The sequence below is a fragment of the Ascaphus truei genome, chromosome 2, assembly GCF_040206685.1.
Source record: "Ascaphus truei isolate aAscTru1 chromosome 2, aAscTru1.hap1, whole genome shotgun sequence".
In the NCBI taxonomy this organism is placed as follows: Eukaryota; Metazoa; Chordata; class Amphibia; order Anura; family Ascaphidae; genus Ascaphus; species Ascaphus truei.
The window spans coordinates 146,350,287-146,366,636 of record NC_134484.1 but is presented as its reverse complement, the minus strand read 5'-3'; the positions used below and the strand labels follow the sequence as shown (position 1 = coordinate 146,366,636).

The 16,350-nt window shown below is 45.7% G+C and overlaps 1 protein-coding gene across 1 annotated transcript in view; it reads left to right on the top strand.

Moving 5' to 3' along the window:
• Positions 1-4,613: 4,613 nt before the first annotated feature.
• The window catches only part of MPPE1 (metallophosphoesterase 1), a 55,352-nt gene continuing 43,615 nt past the window's right edge, over positions 4,614-16,350 (top strand). The window contains exons 1-2 of the mRNA XM_075585387.1: positions 4,614-4,719; positions 15,366-15,751. Coding sequence (XP_075441502.1) covers positions 15,477-15,751 — 275 coding nt within the window. The 5' untranslated portion in view covers positions 4,614-4,719; positions 15,366-15,476. The remainder of the gene's footprint in view (positions 4,720-15,365; positions 15,752-16,350) is intronic.

Below are 16,350 nucleotides of genomic sequence, written 5' to 3'. Positions count from 1 at the left end.
CAGGTAAGCAGAGGTACGGGGGCGGTGGGGCAGCGTCAGCGTCAGTGTGGAGCCCGCGCGGGAGCTGCAGGACTCCATACTGCACTGTGAGCTGGGACCATGTGACCGGAGCAGGAGAAGAAGCTTGTTGTCCAATAGGAAACAGTGTCCAAGACGTGACGTGGGCTCAATAAAGATGGCGGCGACACTGGCACCCGATGCCCCATATCAGGGCCTGTAACTCGGGAAGCAGGGGGTCCCTGATCCCCAAATCAATGCGGTTCAGCTCAGGGGACCCCCTACTCCCGCACAATCTTATTAAAATACATTACTGCTGCTTAATTACCATAATGGGGTGCCGGTATCACTCTGCTTTGTTTACATTCTGCGGTCACGTGATCGGGACATTTAAATGCAGAGGGATACCGGCACCTCATAAAGTGGCCTGTATCTCGGGTAGCAGGGGGTCCCTGGACCTGAAACCAATGCGGTTCAGCTCCGGAGACCCCCTGCACATGTACACTATGAATAAAAATTGTTTAGAAAGATTTTTAATGTGCCGATGTTTGCGCAGAGAGAGTGGCGGATCTCTCTCTGCTGCAAACACATATCGGCAGAAACGACCTATCGCCAGGTTATCGGGAGCCAGGCTTTTTTATCACCAGCTCATCGGCGTTTTGCTTTCGCAGTGATTCTCCAGGGATTCGGCCCTTCCTGAATACTGCGAAGGCAAATCGCCAAAATCATGCCGATAGTGAACACTTTCCAATAGCACTTTTTCGGCGCTTACTGCATAGAGCCCTAAGGTCTCCTTGTGAGGGTGTGAGGTCAGAAGGAGATGGACCGTCTCTAAGGAGATGTATGCAGGGGTAAGGGGAAGTCAATCTATACTGACCAGTGCGATGAGAGTTTTCTTTCTCACGAGCGGTATGTGGTTCAACCTGGCGAATTCTAGATCCACAAAGTTTCCTCCTGCTCCATAGTCAATGAACGCTGCGGTCGAGGTCTGAAACTTATCGCCTATAAGAGAGACGGGTATGGTGAGTTTCTTAGGGAGTTCTCCCTTGTGGAGGGGACGAGGAGACATGACACCCAAATTAACCCCCTCCGTACTCACTGGGTGTTCCCATTTACCCGGCTGCAGGGGGCATTCCTGGACCAGGTGTTCAGCGGATCCGCAGTAGAAACACAATCCCCCGGCATAGCGGAATTGCCGTATAGGTGTGCGGATGCGTTGTACCCCCAATTGCATCAGCTCTGGTGGCTCCAGGACAGGACTAAGAGGAGTGATAGCACTAGTAACCGCAGGGGTACTGCCAGGAGTACTGAGGAAGGGAGGTTGAAAATTATGAAAGCGAGTGCGCTGGCGCTCGGAGCGGCGTACCTGGATACGTTGATCCATTCGGACTGCTAGTTCGATGAGAAACTCCAATTGATCTGGCCTGGGTTGACGAGCGAGTTCATCCTTGATGTGATCTGCCAGGCCTTGCCAGAATACAGAGACGAGAGCCTCCTGCCCCCAGTTAGTCTCGGCTGCGAGGGCCCACGGCATACTGCGTCACCGTTCGTCGCCCTTGGGTAATCTGTAGGAGAGAAACAGATGCCATCTCCCGGCGTGCGGGAGAATCAAACACTTGCTGGAATTCAGCCTTAAAGGCCGGGTAATCCTGGGTAAGGTCAGAACGTCACTCCCAGACCGGGGAAGCCCAAGCCAGGGCGCTGCCCGTTAGGAGATTATAAATGTAGGCTACCTTCTTACGTCCAGTATCGAAGAGATAGGGGGTCATTTCAAACTGCACCTCACACTGATTGAGGAAACCCCTACATTCTTGCGGTTCGCCTGTGTAAGGCTTGGGGGGCGGGATTTTTACGTCTGAGCTGCTAGCTGTGGTTGCGGGCTGGGGATTAACAGCAGGAGAGGAAGCGGCTGGTACTCGGGCCGAGAGTACGGCGACCTGACGTGTAAGTGCCACAATTTGTTCCGCCATGGCCTGTTTTTGCTGAAGCAGATCAGAGAAAAACTGCCTTACTTCAGTCTGAAAAAAACAAGAAACACAGCGCACAACGCTCATAGTGCATTAAATGATATCTTTAGTAACCAAAATAAGAAGGTAAGTATTGTGCGTACATAAAACAAAATTTAAACAAGCATTTCAGGGTTATTGTTACCCAAGCACCAACGGACGCCTGTGATGGTCTCGTGGCTCTCTCCTTCTCACTCCAACAACCTCGATGTAGGGCCTGGAAAATCTCCACTCCAAACGCTGGTGTTTTGGCCTCTCGCCTTAGGGAAAGGCTAGTGCAGCTTCAGCAGTCCAGAAAAAGACCTCCGCTTATATGCGTTGTGCCCGTCACTGCATAAATCTCGTGTATAACGGAGCAGCGGAGTACACGCGGTTTTGCGTCCTGGTCGAGAGCTTCTTCCGGGTCTGTGACGTCACAAGATCGCGAGACTTCGTCGCAAGTCTGCAGGACACCGGATCAGTTCTCTGGGAGTGCTGGGATGTAGAGGAAGGCAGGCACTGTATGTCTGCAGGGAAGGCTGGCACTGTATGCCTGCAGGGAAGGCAGGCACTGTATGTCTGCAGGGAAGGCTGGCACTGTATGCCTGCAGGGAAGGCAGGCACTGTATGCCAGTGCCAGCCTTCCCTGCAGGCATACAGTGCCTGCCTTCCCTGCAGGCATACAGTGCCAGCCTTCCCTGCAGACATACAGTGCCTGCCTTCCCTGCAGGCATACAGTGCCAGCCTTCCCTGCAGACATACAGTGCCTGCCTTCCTCTACATCCCAGCACTCCCAGAGAACTGATCCGGTGTCCTGCAGACTTGCGACGAAGTCTCGCGATCTTGTGACGTCACAGACCCGGAAGAAGCTCTCGACCAGGACGCAAAACCGCGTGTACTCCGCTGCTCCGTTATACACGAGATTTATGCAGTGACGGGCACAACGCATATAAGCGGAGGTCTTTTTCTGGACTGCTGAAGCTGCACTAGCCTTTCCCTAAGGCGAGAGGCCAAAACACCAGCGTTTGGAGTGGAGATTTTCCAGGCCCTACATCGAGGTTGTTGGAGTGAGGAGAGCCACGAGACCATCACAGGCGTCCGTTGGTGCTTGGGTAACAATAACCCTGAAATGCTTGTTTAAATTTTGTTTTATGTACGCACAATACTTACCTTCTTATTTTGGTTACTAAAGATATCATTTAATGCACTATGAGCGTTGTGCGCTGTGTTTCTTGTTTTTTTGTGTGCATTTAGGGGGGACCAGAGCCATCCCTGGTGTCACAGCTGCAGACGCTCCATAAATATTCATACTATACACAAGGTCACCTATTTAATTGTATCACATTCATCACGTTATTTATATATTGTTGTTGCGCACTTTTCTTTTGTTCACCTATTTCACTTACTTCAGTCTGGTCTGCGCCTTGTGGGCTCGACATAATGTTTCGCCTGTGCTGCCCGCAGACCAGACCCGTCCCCTGTGCTGAAGGGGGAGGTAGGAATACATGCACCCGCAGCAAAGGGAGCGTGTCCGGAATGTGGTATTAAGCGTTGCCAGGCCAGATGTAAGTAACGTAGACAATACTTGCCGGTACCGGGTATAGGAGTAGAATAGTGGTTGCCTTGCCGAGGTCAGGGAGCGGAGAAATGAGGAAGGTTGAAAAAGGAGATTTGTGCAACTGGAAACCCTTTGTACTGGTGCTGAGGTACGGTGACCCATAAGAGTAACTATACCCAGATAGTGCCTGTGATACAGCAGTGAGCTTTATGTGCTTGCCTACCCAATAAACATCTTAAGTTACAAAAGAGATCCTGGCGTCCTATTTCTGTGTTCCTGCACCTGCTCCATCACCACTACCGTCACCTCCCTTAGCGCCTTGGCCAGAACCTGCGCAGAAAAGACCCTGAGATCACAGGTACTTGACTAGGAAGCTGCCACTCTAATCCTACCGGGAGAGGTTGGACCTCGGTTTCAGATTAAAAGATATTATCTACCCATATACAACCTACCCCCTGCACCTGGGGGTGTTTCATATTATTTGATCACTTTATTTTGTTTGCACTATATTATGGCTGATAATGTTTCCGAATTGAATCAGTTCCTTTCCTGTTAGCCTACAGATATTTCTATATCCACCTTCCCCAGGGCACTGCAACCTGGCCAAGGTCAGTTTTTGAGGGCTACCAACAGGCTAAGTTTTTTCAACCTCTCTCGTACACACCCTAAACAAATGGGCCCAGCTTTACCCGCTGGACTGCATTGCAGCCCCCAGCTCTCACTGACTTCAAATGACTTCCACTGCTCAGTGTCAGTACACACATTTCCATCATCATTGCAATATCACTGATGTTGGTTCTTGCAGGTTTTCCTTCTGAGCCACACAGCACCAGGTTTATCACAGAAATGATGGGATTCTGTGGTTGCCCCACATTTGCATCCAGCTTTTAATACACCACTTCCACTCCCTGTGTCTGTGTGAGCACAACAATCCACCCACCCTTACACAGCAACTGTCTGCAACACCAACATCAAAAGAAAGACATACAATACAACACCAATCCGCTCTCTCAACGCCTGGAAAGGCCCGCCCCCGGAGCCTATTTTTTACCAATCAGAAACCTCCCCTCGCCCTCCCGGAAGTGGGCGAGCAATCATCGCCTGCACATTGCATGCTGCTGTGTGCAATGCATCATACGCGGTGCGGCTGCTGATGCTGGCATCGTATGCATGCGTCCTGTAAGTGCTGCTATATTACTGCTTGACCTTTACCAGTTATGCATACAGAGAGGAGCATATTTATTATGTCTTCCCTATTTCAAGGGTTAGCTAGTGCCCCTTAGTAATATGACGCCGGCTGTGTGTATGGATCTGCATTTTAGTCTTGCATGCATACGTTGGTCCGCTCCTTGATTTGCCATTAGATTTTGACCTGGTGGTCGTGGATGGGTCTTTGCTCACCCCGGCGATATGTTTACAAAGGCGTCAGCATCAGAGGATGTCAGGGTGGGGGGGGATGTGTGGGTGAGACCAGCTGAGCTGCTCCCCCTGCAGATACAACGCAAGCACTGCTCTGCTGAGATCGTGTAGCTTAAGGGCACATTGTTGTGCCTTTCATTTTATGTACTCGTGCACTTATTGAAATCTTGTTTGTAGTCGTGTTTGTGGCTTATTATAATCACAACACTTTCCCAAAACCCATTGCTAAGGCATGGTCTTTGTCTCCAATCGTTGCATGTTAAAGCTTTATGTACAGTAGACCTCTTTTGGGCTAGTGTTAAAAGTAATGATCCATTCCCAAGTCTTACTAATTTATGTACCATTTCACCCACCCCCCTCTCCCCCCCTCCCCCCATATTCACTACTATATACACTTTTGTGTTGCTTCTTAATTTTTGTATTTGTTTGTGTCACCTCTGGTACTGGGTCTCTTCACACATTGCTGTGCTCTGTACAGTATGTTTGCTCATTAGTAACCGTCTTATAAGATGAGCTATTACTCCGGTGTGAAAAAGATTGTATATATATTTTTTTTATTACATCGGTTGTCCATTAAAAGTACTGTTCTCAAAATGTAAAGGACATAAACATTGGTATAATAAAGTGTGTGTGTGTGTGTGTGTGTGTGTGTGTGTGTGTGTGTGTGTGTATATATATATATATATATATATATATATATATATATTATATTATATATATATATATATTATATATATATATATATTATATATAATCTATCCTTTTCCTTAATGTTACTTTTATGTCTGAAGCATGACCTGTTATTTATTTGATTACCACGTGTATTACTACTGTGAAGTGCTATGTACATTAATATATATTAATATATATATATATATATATATATATATATATATATATATTAACCCTGGCTGTGCTCAAAGCTGTGACCATGCAGCAAGCTTAAGCCTATAGGGAACCATGTTAAAAATGGTTATTGAGGCAAAAAGTGACACTGTGTGCTCATTTGCATGTCATTTCCCAGAATCCCTTGCTGCAGTGGAAGTGCTGTATGCTGGGTGATAATGGGGAAAGGCGGGGTTGCAGACCTGCCTAAGACATGCAGATGAGCACACAGCTATATTTGCATATTTGCTTTCCTGTGGAGGGTTTTTGTCACTTTTTTTACTCACCATAACTTAACTCAGTATTATGGTTTAGCCTATCCCATAGCCTCTCTTGCATTCCCAGTAAAATCAACCCCACACTGATGAGACCCATCAAGGTCGAAACAGCTGTCTGTGGGTGGTTTTCTGGGTATGCACCTTAACCCTGGCTGTGCTCAAAGCTGTGACCATGCAGCAAGCTTAAGCCTATAGGGAACCATGTTAAAAATGGTTATTGAGGTAAAAAGTGACACTGTGTGCTCATTTGCATGTCATTTCCCAGAATCCCTTGCTGCAGTGGAAGTGCTGTATGCTGGGTGATAATGGGGAAAGGCGGGGTTGCAGACCTGCCTAAGACATGCAGATGAGCACACAGCTATATTTGCATATATATATATATATATATATATATATATATATATATAAACTTCGTTAAGGTTTGCAAGCAAACCCTTAAAGTCTGGAAATTTCGAAGTTAAGGTAACACGCTACCTTAACTCTCCCCAGGCTTTGCTGCTGTCATCATGCATGATGTCACAAATGACATCATATATAAGGTGACCAGTCGTCCCGGTTTTGCCGGGACAGTCCCATTTTTTCGTGTGCTGTCCCGTTTGCTGGTCCGTCCCCGGAAATATCCCGGGTTTTCCTCCATGTTCCCGTTTTTTTTATGTGTTGGCGGGGGCGGCGGGGAGGATTTAGCAACCCGGCTGGTGATCCCCCGGCACTCTGGCCCTCCCTCCGGCACCTGACACCCCCTTCCTCCACCCCCCCTGTCCCCGGCTCGCTCTCCATCCCCCCCAGAGCCTGCACACAGCAGCTCGCGGCACTTCCTGTGCCTGCTGCTACTGAGCGCGTGCCTCAGTCTGCCGCCTCCGCCGAACCTGCAGCCGCCTGAGGTAGGCATATGGGGGGGAGAGATGGAAGATGTAGGGGGGGGGGGGAGAGATGGAAGATGTAGGGGGGGGGGAGAGATGGAAGATGCAGGGGAGATGGAAGATGCAGGGGAGATGGAAGATGCAGGGGAGATGGAAGATGCAGGGGGGGGGGGAGAGAGAGATGGAAGATGCAGGGGGGGGGAGAGACATGGACGATGCAGGGGGGGGGAGTGGGAGAGAGATGGAAGATGCAGGGGGGGGGGGGAGATCTGGAAGATGCAGGGGGGGGGGTATATGAGGATGAAGATGTTGATTTTACCTGTGCTGCCCAATTTTTTTAAATATGTATGGGGCGGTCTTTTAAAAAAGTATCTGGGCGCCAGTGGTCTTTTTAATACGTATTGGCGGGGGCAGGTATTTTTATTATGTATTGCGGGGTGGGGTTTTTTGGTATGTATTTTGTGGGGGGATTGAGTGAGTGGGGTAATTGACGGAAGGTGGGTGGGGGCGAGTGAGAGAAGAGAGGGGGGGAGTGAGGAAAAGAGGGAGTAAGACTCAGGGGAGATAAATACATGCGAGGCGGGAAGGGAGGAGAGTAAGTGAGACGAAGGGGAGAAATTCATGGGTAGAGGGTGGGAAATAGAGGGGGCTTGTGAGGTGTGAAATTAACCTAAGGCCGCGCTTATAGTGCTGGCGATGCTGCGGTCGCTTGAAAAATCAAATTGAAGTGACTTCCAGCGATTGCGAGCAAGCCGTCGCGCCGTCCTGTCGCTCTTACTATAATGGCACGCGACGGTGTCAATACATTTGGGTGAGTAAGGGGATTAACCCTAATTGGGTGCTCTAAAAAAACCTTGCTGGTAAGTCTGAAAGTCTTAAGATATTTATTAATATTTAACAAGCGGAGTACTCTGTCACCTGAGGTACACGGTAATGAATAATAAAGCAGTAGGCAGTAAGTCTGTCGCAATGGGTTAATAACCCACACACGGACGTGAAGCCGTCTAACCTGACCGGTGAGCGTGTATCCAACCGGTGGTCCCTTCTCTGGTGGGCCTCTCTGTGTTCCGTGGTCTGCGATGTCCTGCAGCACTCCGTACAGCTGCGTTCTATCCGGGGATCCTGTCCTCCACTGGCGGTCTTTTCCTTGTAACCCTCGCGGTACACGGCGACCTGTGACCCCCGGATGTATTAGCCACTACTTCCGTGTCCTGTGTGTATCGGCGACAGAGAACAGCTCCGCTCCTTTGCGTGCATCCGTCCCGGTAGAGAGGTAACAGGAAAAAAAAGGGGGGGATACGAGCACTGCGGAAATGACACTCTGGCTAGGGCAAGTGCAAAAAAGTGAAAAAAAGCTTTATTGTGGCTTAACACGCCATTAAAATTACATGTTCACCGTCCTCTGACGCGTTTCGTTCCCAACGGAACTTTATCAAAGAGTATTGAAATATATCAAATACTCTTTGATAAAGTTCCGTTGGGAACGAAACGCGTCAGAGGACGGTGAACATGTAATTTTAATGGCGTGTTAAGCCACAATAAAGCTTTTTTTCACTTTTTTGCACTTGCCCTAGCCAGAGTGTCATTTCCGCAGTGCTCGTATCCCCCCCTTTTTTTTCCGTGTCAATACATTTGTTTGACGCGACGTCGCCAGCACTATAAGCGCGGCCTAATATGTGTCAGCCAGATAGGGGTTCCCCGAGAATGTTCTAAATTCTTCAAGGGTTTCTCCTAACAAAAAAGTTTGCACCCCCTGGTCTAGTCTATCTTCTTAATCCACCTCCTAGCAGAGCTAATAAGTACTGTAAGTAGCAACATATATTTATAACACACAACCCTATTTCCCCTCTTTTTTTTGGCAAATTGTAATATTATATACACAAGCCGCAAGGTCAGGTCAGGAATGAGGAATGTCACATTTTTTTAAAATATCTTAATTTTAATTAATGCCTTTATTTTTTATTTAATTTTAATTTAATGTCAATTATTTTTGTAATTTTAATTAATGTATTAATTTTTTATTAAGTACAGTATAGATTAGAAAGTAAATTTCAGATTTCAGGCTGCAAAGTGATTTGTTTTATTTATTTCTAATAGAGGATTTCACTATCCTCTATACACACAAACACACACTGCAGCCCCCACCTCTATACACACAAACACACACTGCAGCCCCCACCTCTATACACACAAACACACACTGCAGCCCCCACCTCTATACACACAAACACACACTGCAGCCCCCACCTCTATACACACAAACACACACTGCAGCCCCCACCTCTATACACACAAACACACACTGCAGCCCCCACCTCTATACACACAAACACACACTGCAGCCCCCACCTCCATACACACAAACACACACTGCAGGGCCCACCTCTGTATACAGAAACACACACTGCAGTGCCCACCTCTGTATACAGAAACACACAGTGCAGGGCCCACCTCTGTATACAGAAACACACACTGCAGCCCCCACCTATGTATACAGAAACACACACTGCAGCCAGGGTTGCCACCTTCTATTGAAGGCTAACCCCAAGATCATTTTTTTTAGATCTATTTATTATATATTTATCTTGCCTTTGGCTGTATCCTCCTCTCCAAATTCCGTCAATATGGCTGCGCGACATCACATAATGCCCATTGCCATAACAACGAGACGCTCAGTGACGTCACGTGGCATCAAGTTGACATGACAACGGGACGCATTATGGTGACGAGGCATCATGTGATGCCACATTGTCATCGCAACATGTCACCGCCTGACGTTAGTGTCTCGTTGTCATGGCAACGGGGGGCATGACGTGATGTACATTGTTTTATACATATTTTTTTTTTAAGTGTCCCGGTTTTTCATTTTGAAAATCTGGTCACCCTAATCATATATGACATAATCCCATCCAAGTATGTGAAATGCAGCCCCCCACAAACAGGCTTTTCCAGGCCATTTTCCCCCTGCCCACTCCTCAAACATCAGACATTTCTGGACCCTTCTTCCCCACCTGTCCAAACATCAAACCTTTTTGAGCCCCGTCTCCTCCCACTCCCCAGAAACAAGAGTCCTCTACAATCCCTTTCTCCCCCTTGCCCCCCCCCCCCAAGAATATTGCTTCCCCGATTTCCTTCTCCTTTCACCCCACAAGCATTAGGTTTCTCAGATGCATTTCTCCTGGTACCTGGTGGTGGGGTCAAGGAAAGGAGGAAAGAGCATGGAGCAGAGAGTGTGTGCGTGTGCGTGCGTGTGCTTCGAGCGCGTAGCACCTTTCACCAGTGTGTCGGGTACCTCAGGTCCTTTGCAGTCAAGAGCCCCCTATTTGACATTGTCTGCATTATGTATTTTTGTTGGTTATAAGGTGTCGCTTCCTGACAGGATGCATAGAGTCATCATTGCATTATCATTTCTTTCACTACGCATTATGCGTTATATGGCTGAGTGCTTTCAGCATTCATATACGGACCTAGATTCCAGTCAGCCACGTTATCCACACGTGTGTGTATATATGTTTTATTCCCTCACATTTTTTTTGCACATTTTCGGTGAGCACATCAGGTGTTTCACATGTTTCGCTTAACTTGCAGTTACAATGTGTATTTTGCACGTCCCTGAAATAGTTAATCTATCCAGGTATCAGCTCCAGATCAGTTTAGCCCATGCGCACTCTCTCCGGTTTTCCAAGATATCGCTGGGTCTGGCAGACTTATGTAGTCTCTCAGCAGTAACATTATGCAATTCCTGAGCCTTTTTGCGCATGCCCAAACACATATCAGGTAAACAAATATAGAGTTAATATATTCAAAATGGACGCTCGTTACCTGCTGATACTGTGGATGCATGTCACATAGGCAGGTGAGGCTTATTAACTGTGATTAGTTTTGTTGAATTGCACTGGGGTTTGGGGTATATATATGTATTGTGCACTGCATTCAATTGCACCACCTTGAGAAAGGTCCCACTGGGGGACCGAAACGTCGGTTTTTGTGTCTTCTATCAAATATAGACAGTTTATGATTTACTTACCTGCATGCTGTCCCTTGATGTCGTGTTGCAACCGGTATCGTATGGTCTGTTATTGCTCTATGGGATAAGCACCAAAACTTATTTACTTGCAAATGGTGTGCCGGCTGTGCATTGGATTATTTATATATATTTTTTTTTTAAAGTTATGGTGGGTGAAAAAGGCGACAGAAAACCTCCACCATTAGCATATAGCCAATAAAGAATACCACTTGTGATCACATTCACATGTCTTAGAGAGGTCTGCAACCCTGCCTTTCAACCATTATCACCTCGCATACAGTGCTCCCACTGCAGCAAGGGATTCTGGGAGATGACATGCAAATGAGCACACAATGTGTCACCTTTTGCCTGGGGAAAAAAAATAAATATATATATATATATATATATATATATATATATATATAACCACACACACCTGAACTCCATTATAATGCGGTGCTCGGGGTCCACCCAATGCAAACGCATTATAACCAGATCGCAAAAAAAAAATGGCCGCGGTCAGGGTTTCTACCGGAGGGGTAGAGCTGGGATAACGCTCCAAGCTGTGCCAGAACCGATGGCGCAGCTGCACCCCCACGCAGGACTTACCCAGCATCAGCTTTCTCCTCTCTCTGGTGTGTGTGAACTCTTAAACACTGTAACCTGATTTTTTTCTCACTGGAATAGAGGGGAAAGGAAATGTTTTTCCATTCTGCCAATGCCTCTGACATAGAATAAACAGCGGCACTCACTCAGGTTTAATTTGTGTGTGCAATGTTTTGTTTAGTCTAGAACAAAACCCCACCACAAAGCACTTAATTCCCTTTTGCCTGCTTTTCTCGATTGTGTGCTCTTGCTGCTGGCGCCCCCCACTCTTCCTCCTCGGCGTCAAATGACCCAGCAGAATCACGTGACATCGCGTTGCCATGGTCATTTGACGCCGGAGCCGAGGAGGAGGGGTGGGGGGCACCGGCAGCAAGAGCACAGAATCAAGAAAAGCAGGCAAAAAGGAATTAAGACAGGTAGGAGATCTTCTGCTTAAATCGGGAGCCACGCTCAAACCATGTTATAAGCGGATCTGTGTCGTAGTGGATCGCACTATAACGGGGTTGAGATTATACATATATATAGATATAGATCTCTTTTAACCTTACATTTCTCCAAAACACCTTATCCTTTTAAAAAGCAACCACTCAAAGGCAGTTCTACCTCTAAGCCACTAACTCTACGCCAACTTTCACACATTCGTTCAATCGTTTTTGAATTACAACTCTCAAAACTTACCATGTTAAACTATAGGCTACAAACTTTTAAGAACCCTATTGTCTCCCCTGTAACTCAGAAACTACTGAACGGATTGTGCTCAAACTTTCCACAAACATTAACTTTAGCAACCTGACCTGAATTTCAGATGGATTGGGAAATTTTTCAGAGATGTATGAGCAACTGAAAAAGAGGAGTTATGATGAAAATCTGGTACAAACCTTAACTATAGATGTGCATACATCTATAATATATAGATATTTCTTTCTTTTTTTTTGTCACCTGGAGTGCTTTTCCTATTATATCAGCTAACTATGTTTGCCCATTGATACACATTTTTTTCACATCCTAGTGTGCTAAGTAATTAAAGTGACAGAGAGATTAAAACAGCAATGTAATCAAATAAGAACTACTTAATACAGCAAATAAAAATATCACTTGTGAGCACATTCACATGTCTCAGACACGTCTGCAGCCCTGCTTTTCACCATTATCTCCTAGCCTACAATGGTTCCACAGGAGCTAGGGATTCTGGTTAATGACATGCAGATGAGAACACAGTACAGTGAGTAATGAACATATCATAATATATTATGATGGAGTATTAATAATGATATCCTAATGATTCTTTATATTTGTGTTCTGCTTTTTTCTTTTGACCACTTTCACGCCCACACGCCCACTTATCATGCTGTACATGTCTCAGGTTGTGATAACATTACCAATGGATACCAGTGACTGCACAGGATGTTGAAAATGCTGTTTGACCTGATTATTATATTTGTGTCTAGCTGCTGGTCATGGGGAGGAATTCCCTTAGTTCAACAACAACAAAAATGAAAGCTACATACACATTATTATGGTCTCCGGGCTTTTGGGTTTGTGAAGAGAAATTTAGCTTCTAGTCTCTGGCTGCTTTAAGAGAACGGATGACTAAAACAGAGGAATAAAAGTACAATATTCATATTAAATGTATTTTTAGAGTAGCTAACTAATGTTGAGGGGCAAAAAAGGAGATGTGTAAATATATTAACTCAACCATATGTAGTTAATGGTACAAGAAGTATTGTTACTTTATTATTGTGGCATGCGACAAAATAGGTTTTGTTTACCCCAGCTTTAGAACTGCCTTAGGCCGTGTCCATAGTAACAGCGACGGCGCAAGCGCCAAAATAAAAATGCCATAAGGCAATGCGCACGGCCATAAATCGCACGAGCGCGACAGGGAGACTGATACTTCGCAAGACAAATTTGTTTGAATTTGGCGCTCGACGGCTTGGTCACGTGCGTGGTTCAGCCAATGAGGGCGAACTGCCCACGTGACGTCACGGGCATGGATTGCTTCTAGTACATGCCCTCCGTCACGCCGCCGGTACTATATCCGAGGCCTTAGAACCACTTAATAAGAGGCAGTTTATATTATAACATGCTCTTATTATAATGATTTGTTACAGGAAAATCTCAATAACAAATAGTTTTGATAAACATTCATAACAATTTAATTGTTAAACTAAACATCATTTTTGAGACTTTGTTTAATTTGCAGTCAAATCCTGCAGTCGGGTGCATTGCAGTGCATTCAAAACATGTTATTGGAAACCAGAAATGTAAAAATGAATCATGAGCCTGTCCCAAAAATTAGAATTAAATCTGAAAGCCGCTAATAAAACCTGACGGTAGGGTGTAAGGCAGACTGGGGGGGGGGGCATAATAGCAACGAGGATCACACACTGGTGTTTTTGAAGTGAAAATTCTTAGTTGATGGTGCATCTTACAAAATTCTCATAGGGTAAAATAGGCAGAGTTGAAACACAATTTAGGAACAGATGTGAGGGACTGAGCATGTGCTGAATTTGACCGGCTCACCGGAAGCACAGTACCGCTGCCTATGACCGGCTCCCCAGGAGCAGTCTGTAACAGTGTCCCCGGGCCGGGGTGTGAGTTGGGAGCAGGGTCAAGGTCACAGACACCTTCAGAACCCCCCCCCCTCCTCTCCCCGAACCTGCGCTCCTACACGGGGCCGGAGCTGCACGACTACGGGCTGACCCTAAGGAGCACATTACTGCTGCGCCTGAGTGCCTGCACCACTGGCCCGCAGCTGCATGTGAGCGTGCGGAGCCTCACCTTGCCGAGTGGCTGTTCCGACATGCTGATCCCCGGACTGGTGACTGCGGAGTACACAGTGTCAGGGGGACGGCGTGATGTCACCCATGTCGTGCTATTAGGCACCGAGACAGGGCTACTGCACAATGTTATGTTATTCCCACATACACGCACCTACACACACACACACACACACACCTATCCACACACACGCGCACACCTATACAGACACTCTCACACTCTCGAAACCTCTCAATTCCTTATACCTCCTAGCTTGTGTGTGTGTGTGTGTGTGTGTGTGTGTGTGTGTGTGTGTGTGTGTGTACACACACGTGTAACATGGTAACGTTCATTTTAATTCAACACTTAAAATTTCTGCTGAAAACAAACAAACAGCGGAAGTCGTTCATTCAGTGAAAACAAATAATCTTTAGAAGTTTTCCTTCCAACGTGCTACACTTAATACACTCGTGCTTCACCCATCCTCGTGCTTAGCGGCAGAGAGCAGGTGACCTGCCATCCGAACCCTGTTGCAATAAATCATTTTATGGTCACCATTGGCCTGAGAAAAGGGCAGGGAAGCCCTGAAATGCTGGTGTTGCTTTGGTGATCTGTGCAGTGACTTTGTTCCCTGTATTTTTAAACTTGCTATTAGACTTTTTTTTGTGAAGCTATTTGCCTTAAATTGATTTTGGTAAATTTCCTTTTTTGTAATTCATTTTTCAACTTCTGAGGTATCAAGTTTTGATCTTTTATTTTTGTCAGTGCTGGTCTGATCTAAATGTTCCAATGTATGTGTATTGTACCTGATTTTCAAGGTACTGGACCTTAGCCCCAGTTATAATTAATAACACAGGGTCAGTGCAAGTTCTGTTTTGTATGTTAAATGGTTGTCATTGGGGACCTGTTGATAATCAAGTTTATGCTTTTATAGCATTAATGACTTTGTTCTGTATGAAATGATAATCGTGGCATTGTACACATTTGACCATATTTTCTTTCTTTATGCAGGTGTGGGCAGCCCAGATGCAAATCTCATGAAAGGCAGCTTCCGAGGAGCAACATCATGTCAAAGGATGCATTGTGTGTGGGTCACTGCTGCAAACTCTCCTTATAAAGCACATGGCTACACTGAGAGGTGGATTCTACACCGAGAACAACGCCCGTTTTAACAAAAGAAATGTTTTTCTATTGAAGTTTTTAGGTTTATTTCTTGCGGTCGTTTTGTTCTGTGAATTTTTGGTTTACTACTTTGCGATAATTCGGTGCAGCTGGCCAGATGTGAAGAGAGTACCTGATCAGGACAGCAAATCTGCCTCTGCTCTAAGGGTTATGTTTTTATCGGACACACACCTGCTGGGAGAAATCAGGGGCCACTGGCTTGACAAATTAAGAAGGTGAGGACGTAACTTGGATTTTGGTAGACTTGTTACAAATCATCTGTAATCTGTCTATTCTCTCTGAACTCTCTCTATTCTGTTTGTTTTTGGGTCTTTCATAAAAATTATTACCTAGAAATGGGCAAAATCTCAATTACCGAATATAACTTAGTCTAGGGGAAGTACAAGGGAGAGAGAGCGAGTGTACAATATTAATGGAAAGAATAACCATATGGATGAAAATAAAATGTGTATTGGAGACTAATTCTCCATAATGTTGTAAACGCGTCATCACAATTTATAAAGCAAAATGGAAACCTTAAAAGAAACGGTCGGTGCCCAAAGTGATTTATGCTCATCACTGTTCTAGGGTTTATGACTAGTGCACTCTATATAGATTGCAAAATATCAGGCTGGAAACTCGGGACAATTGGTGTGTTGGAATTTCTGGTACCTCTGCTATCTTTGATCAACTTGGCATTCCATAAGAAACAGGGCTGCCACGGTCACAGCCAAGTGTCAAAGAGTGGAATTATAACAGATTAAATGCAATACATGGTTTGTCACCATTCTGTGTGATTTAACTCCATGTGAGCATAAGATTTCTTTTTTTTTTC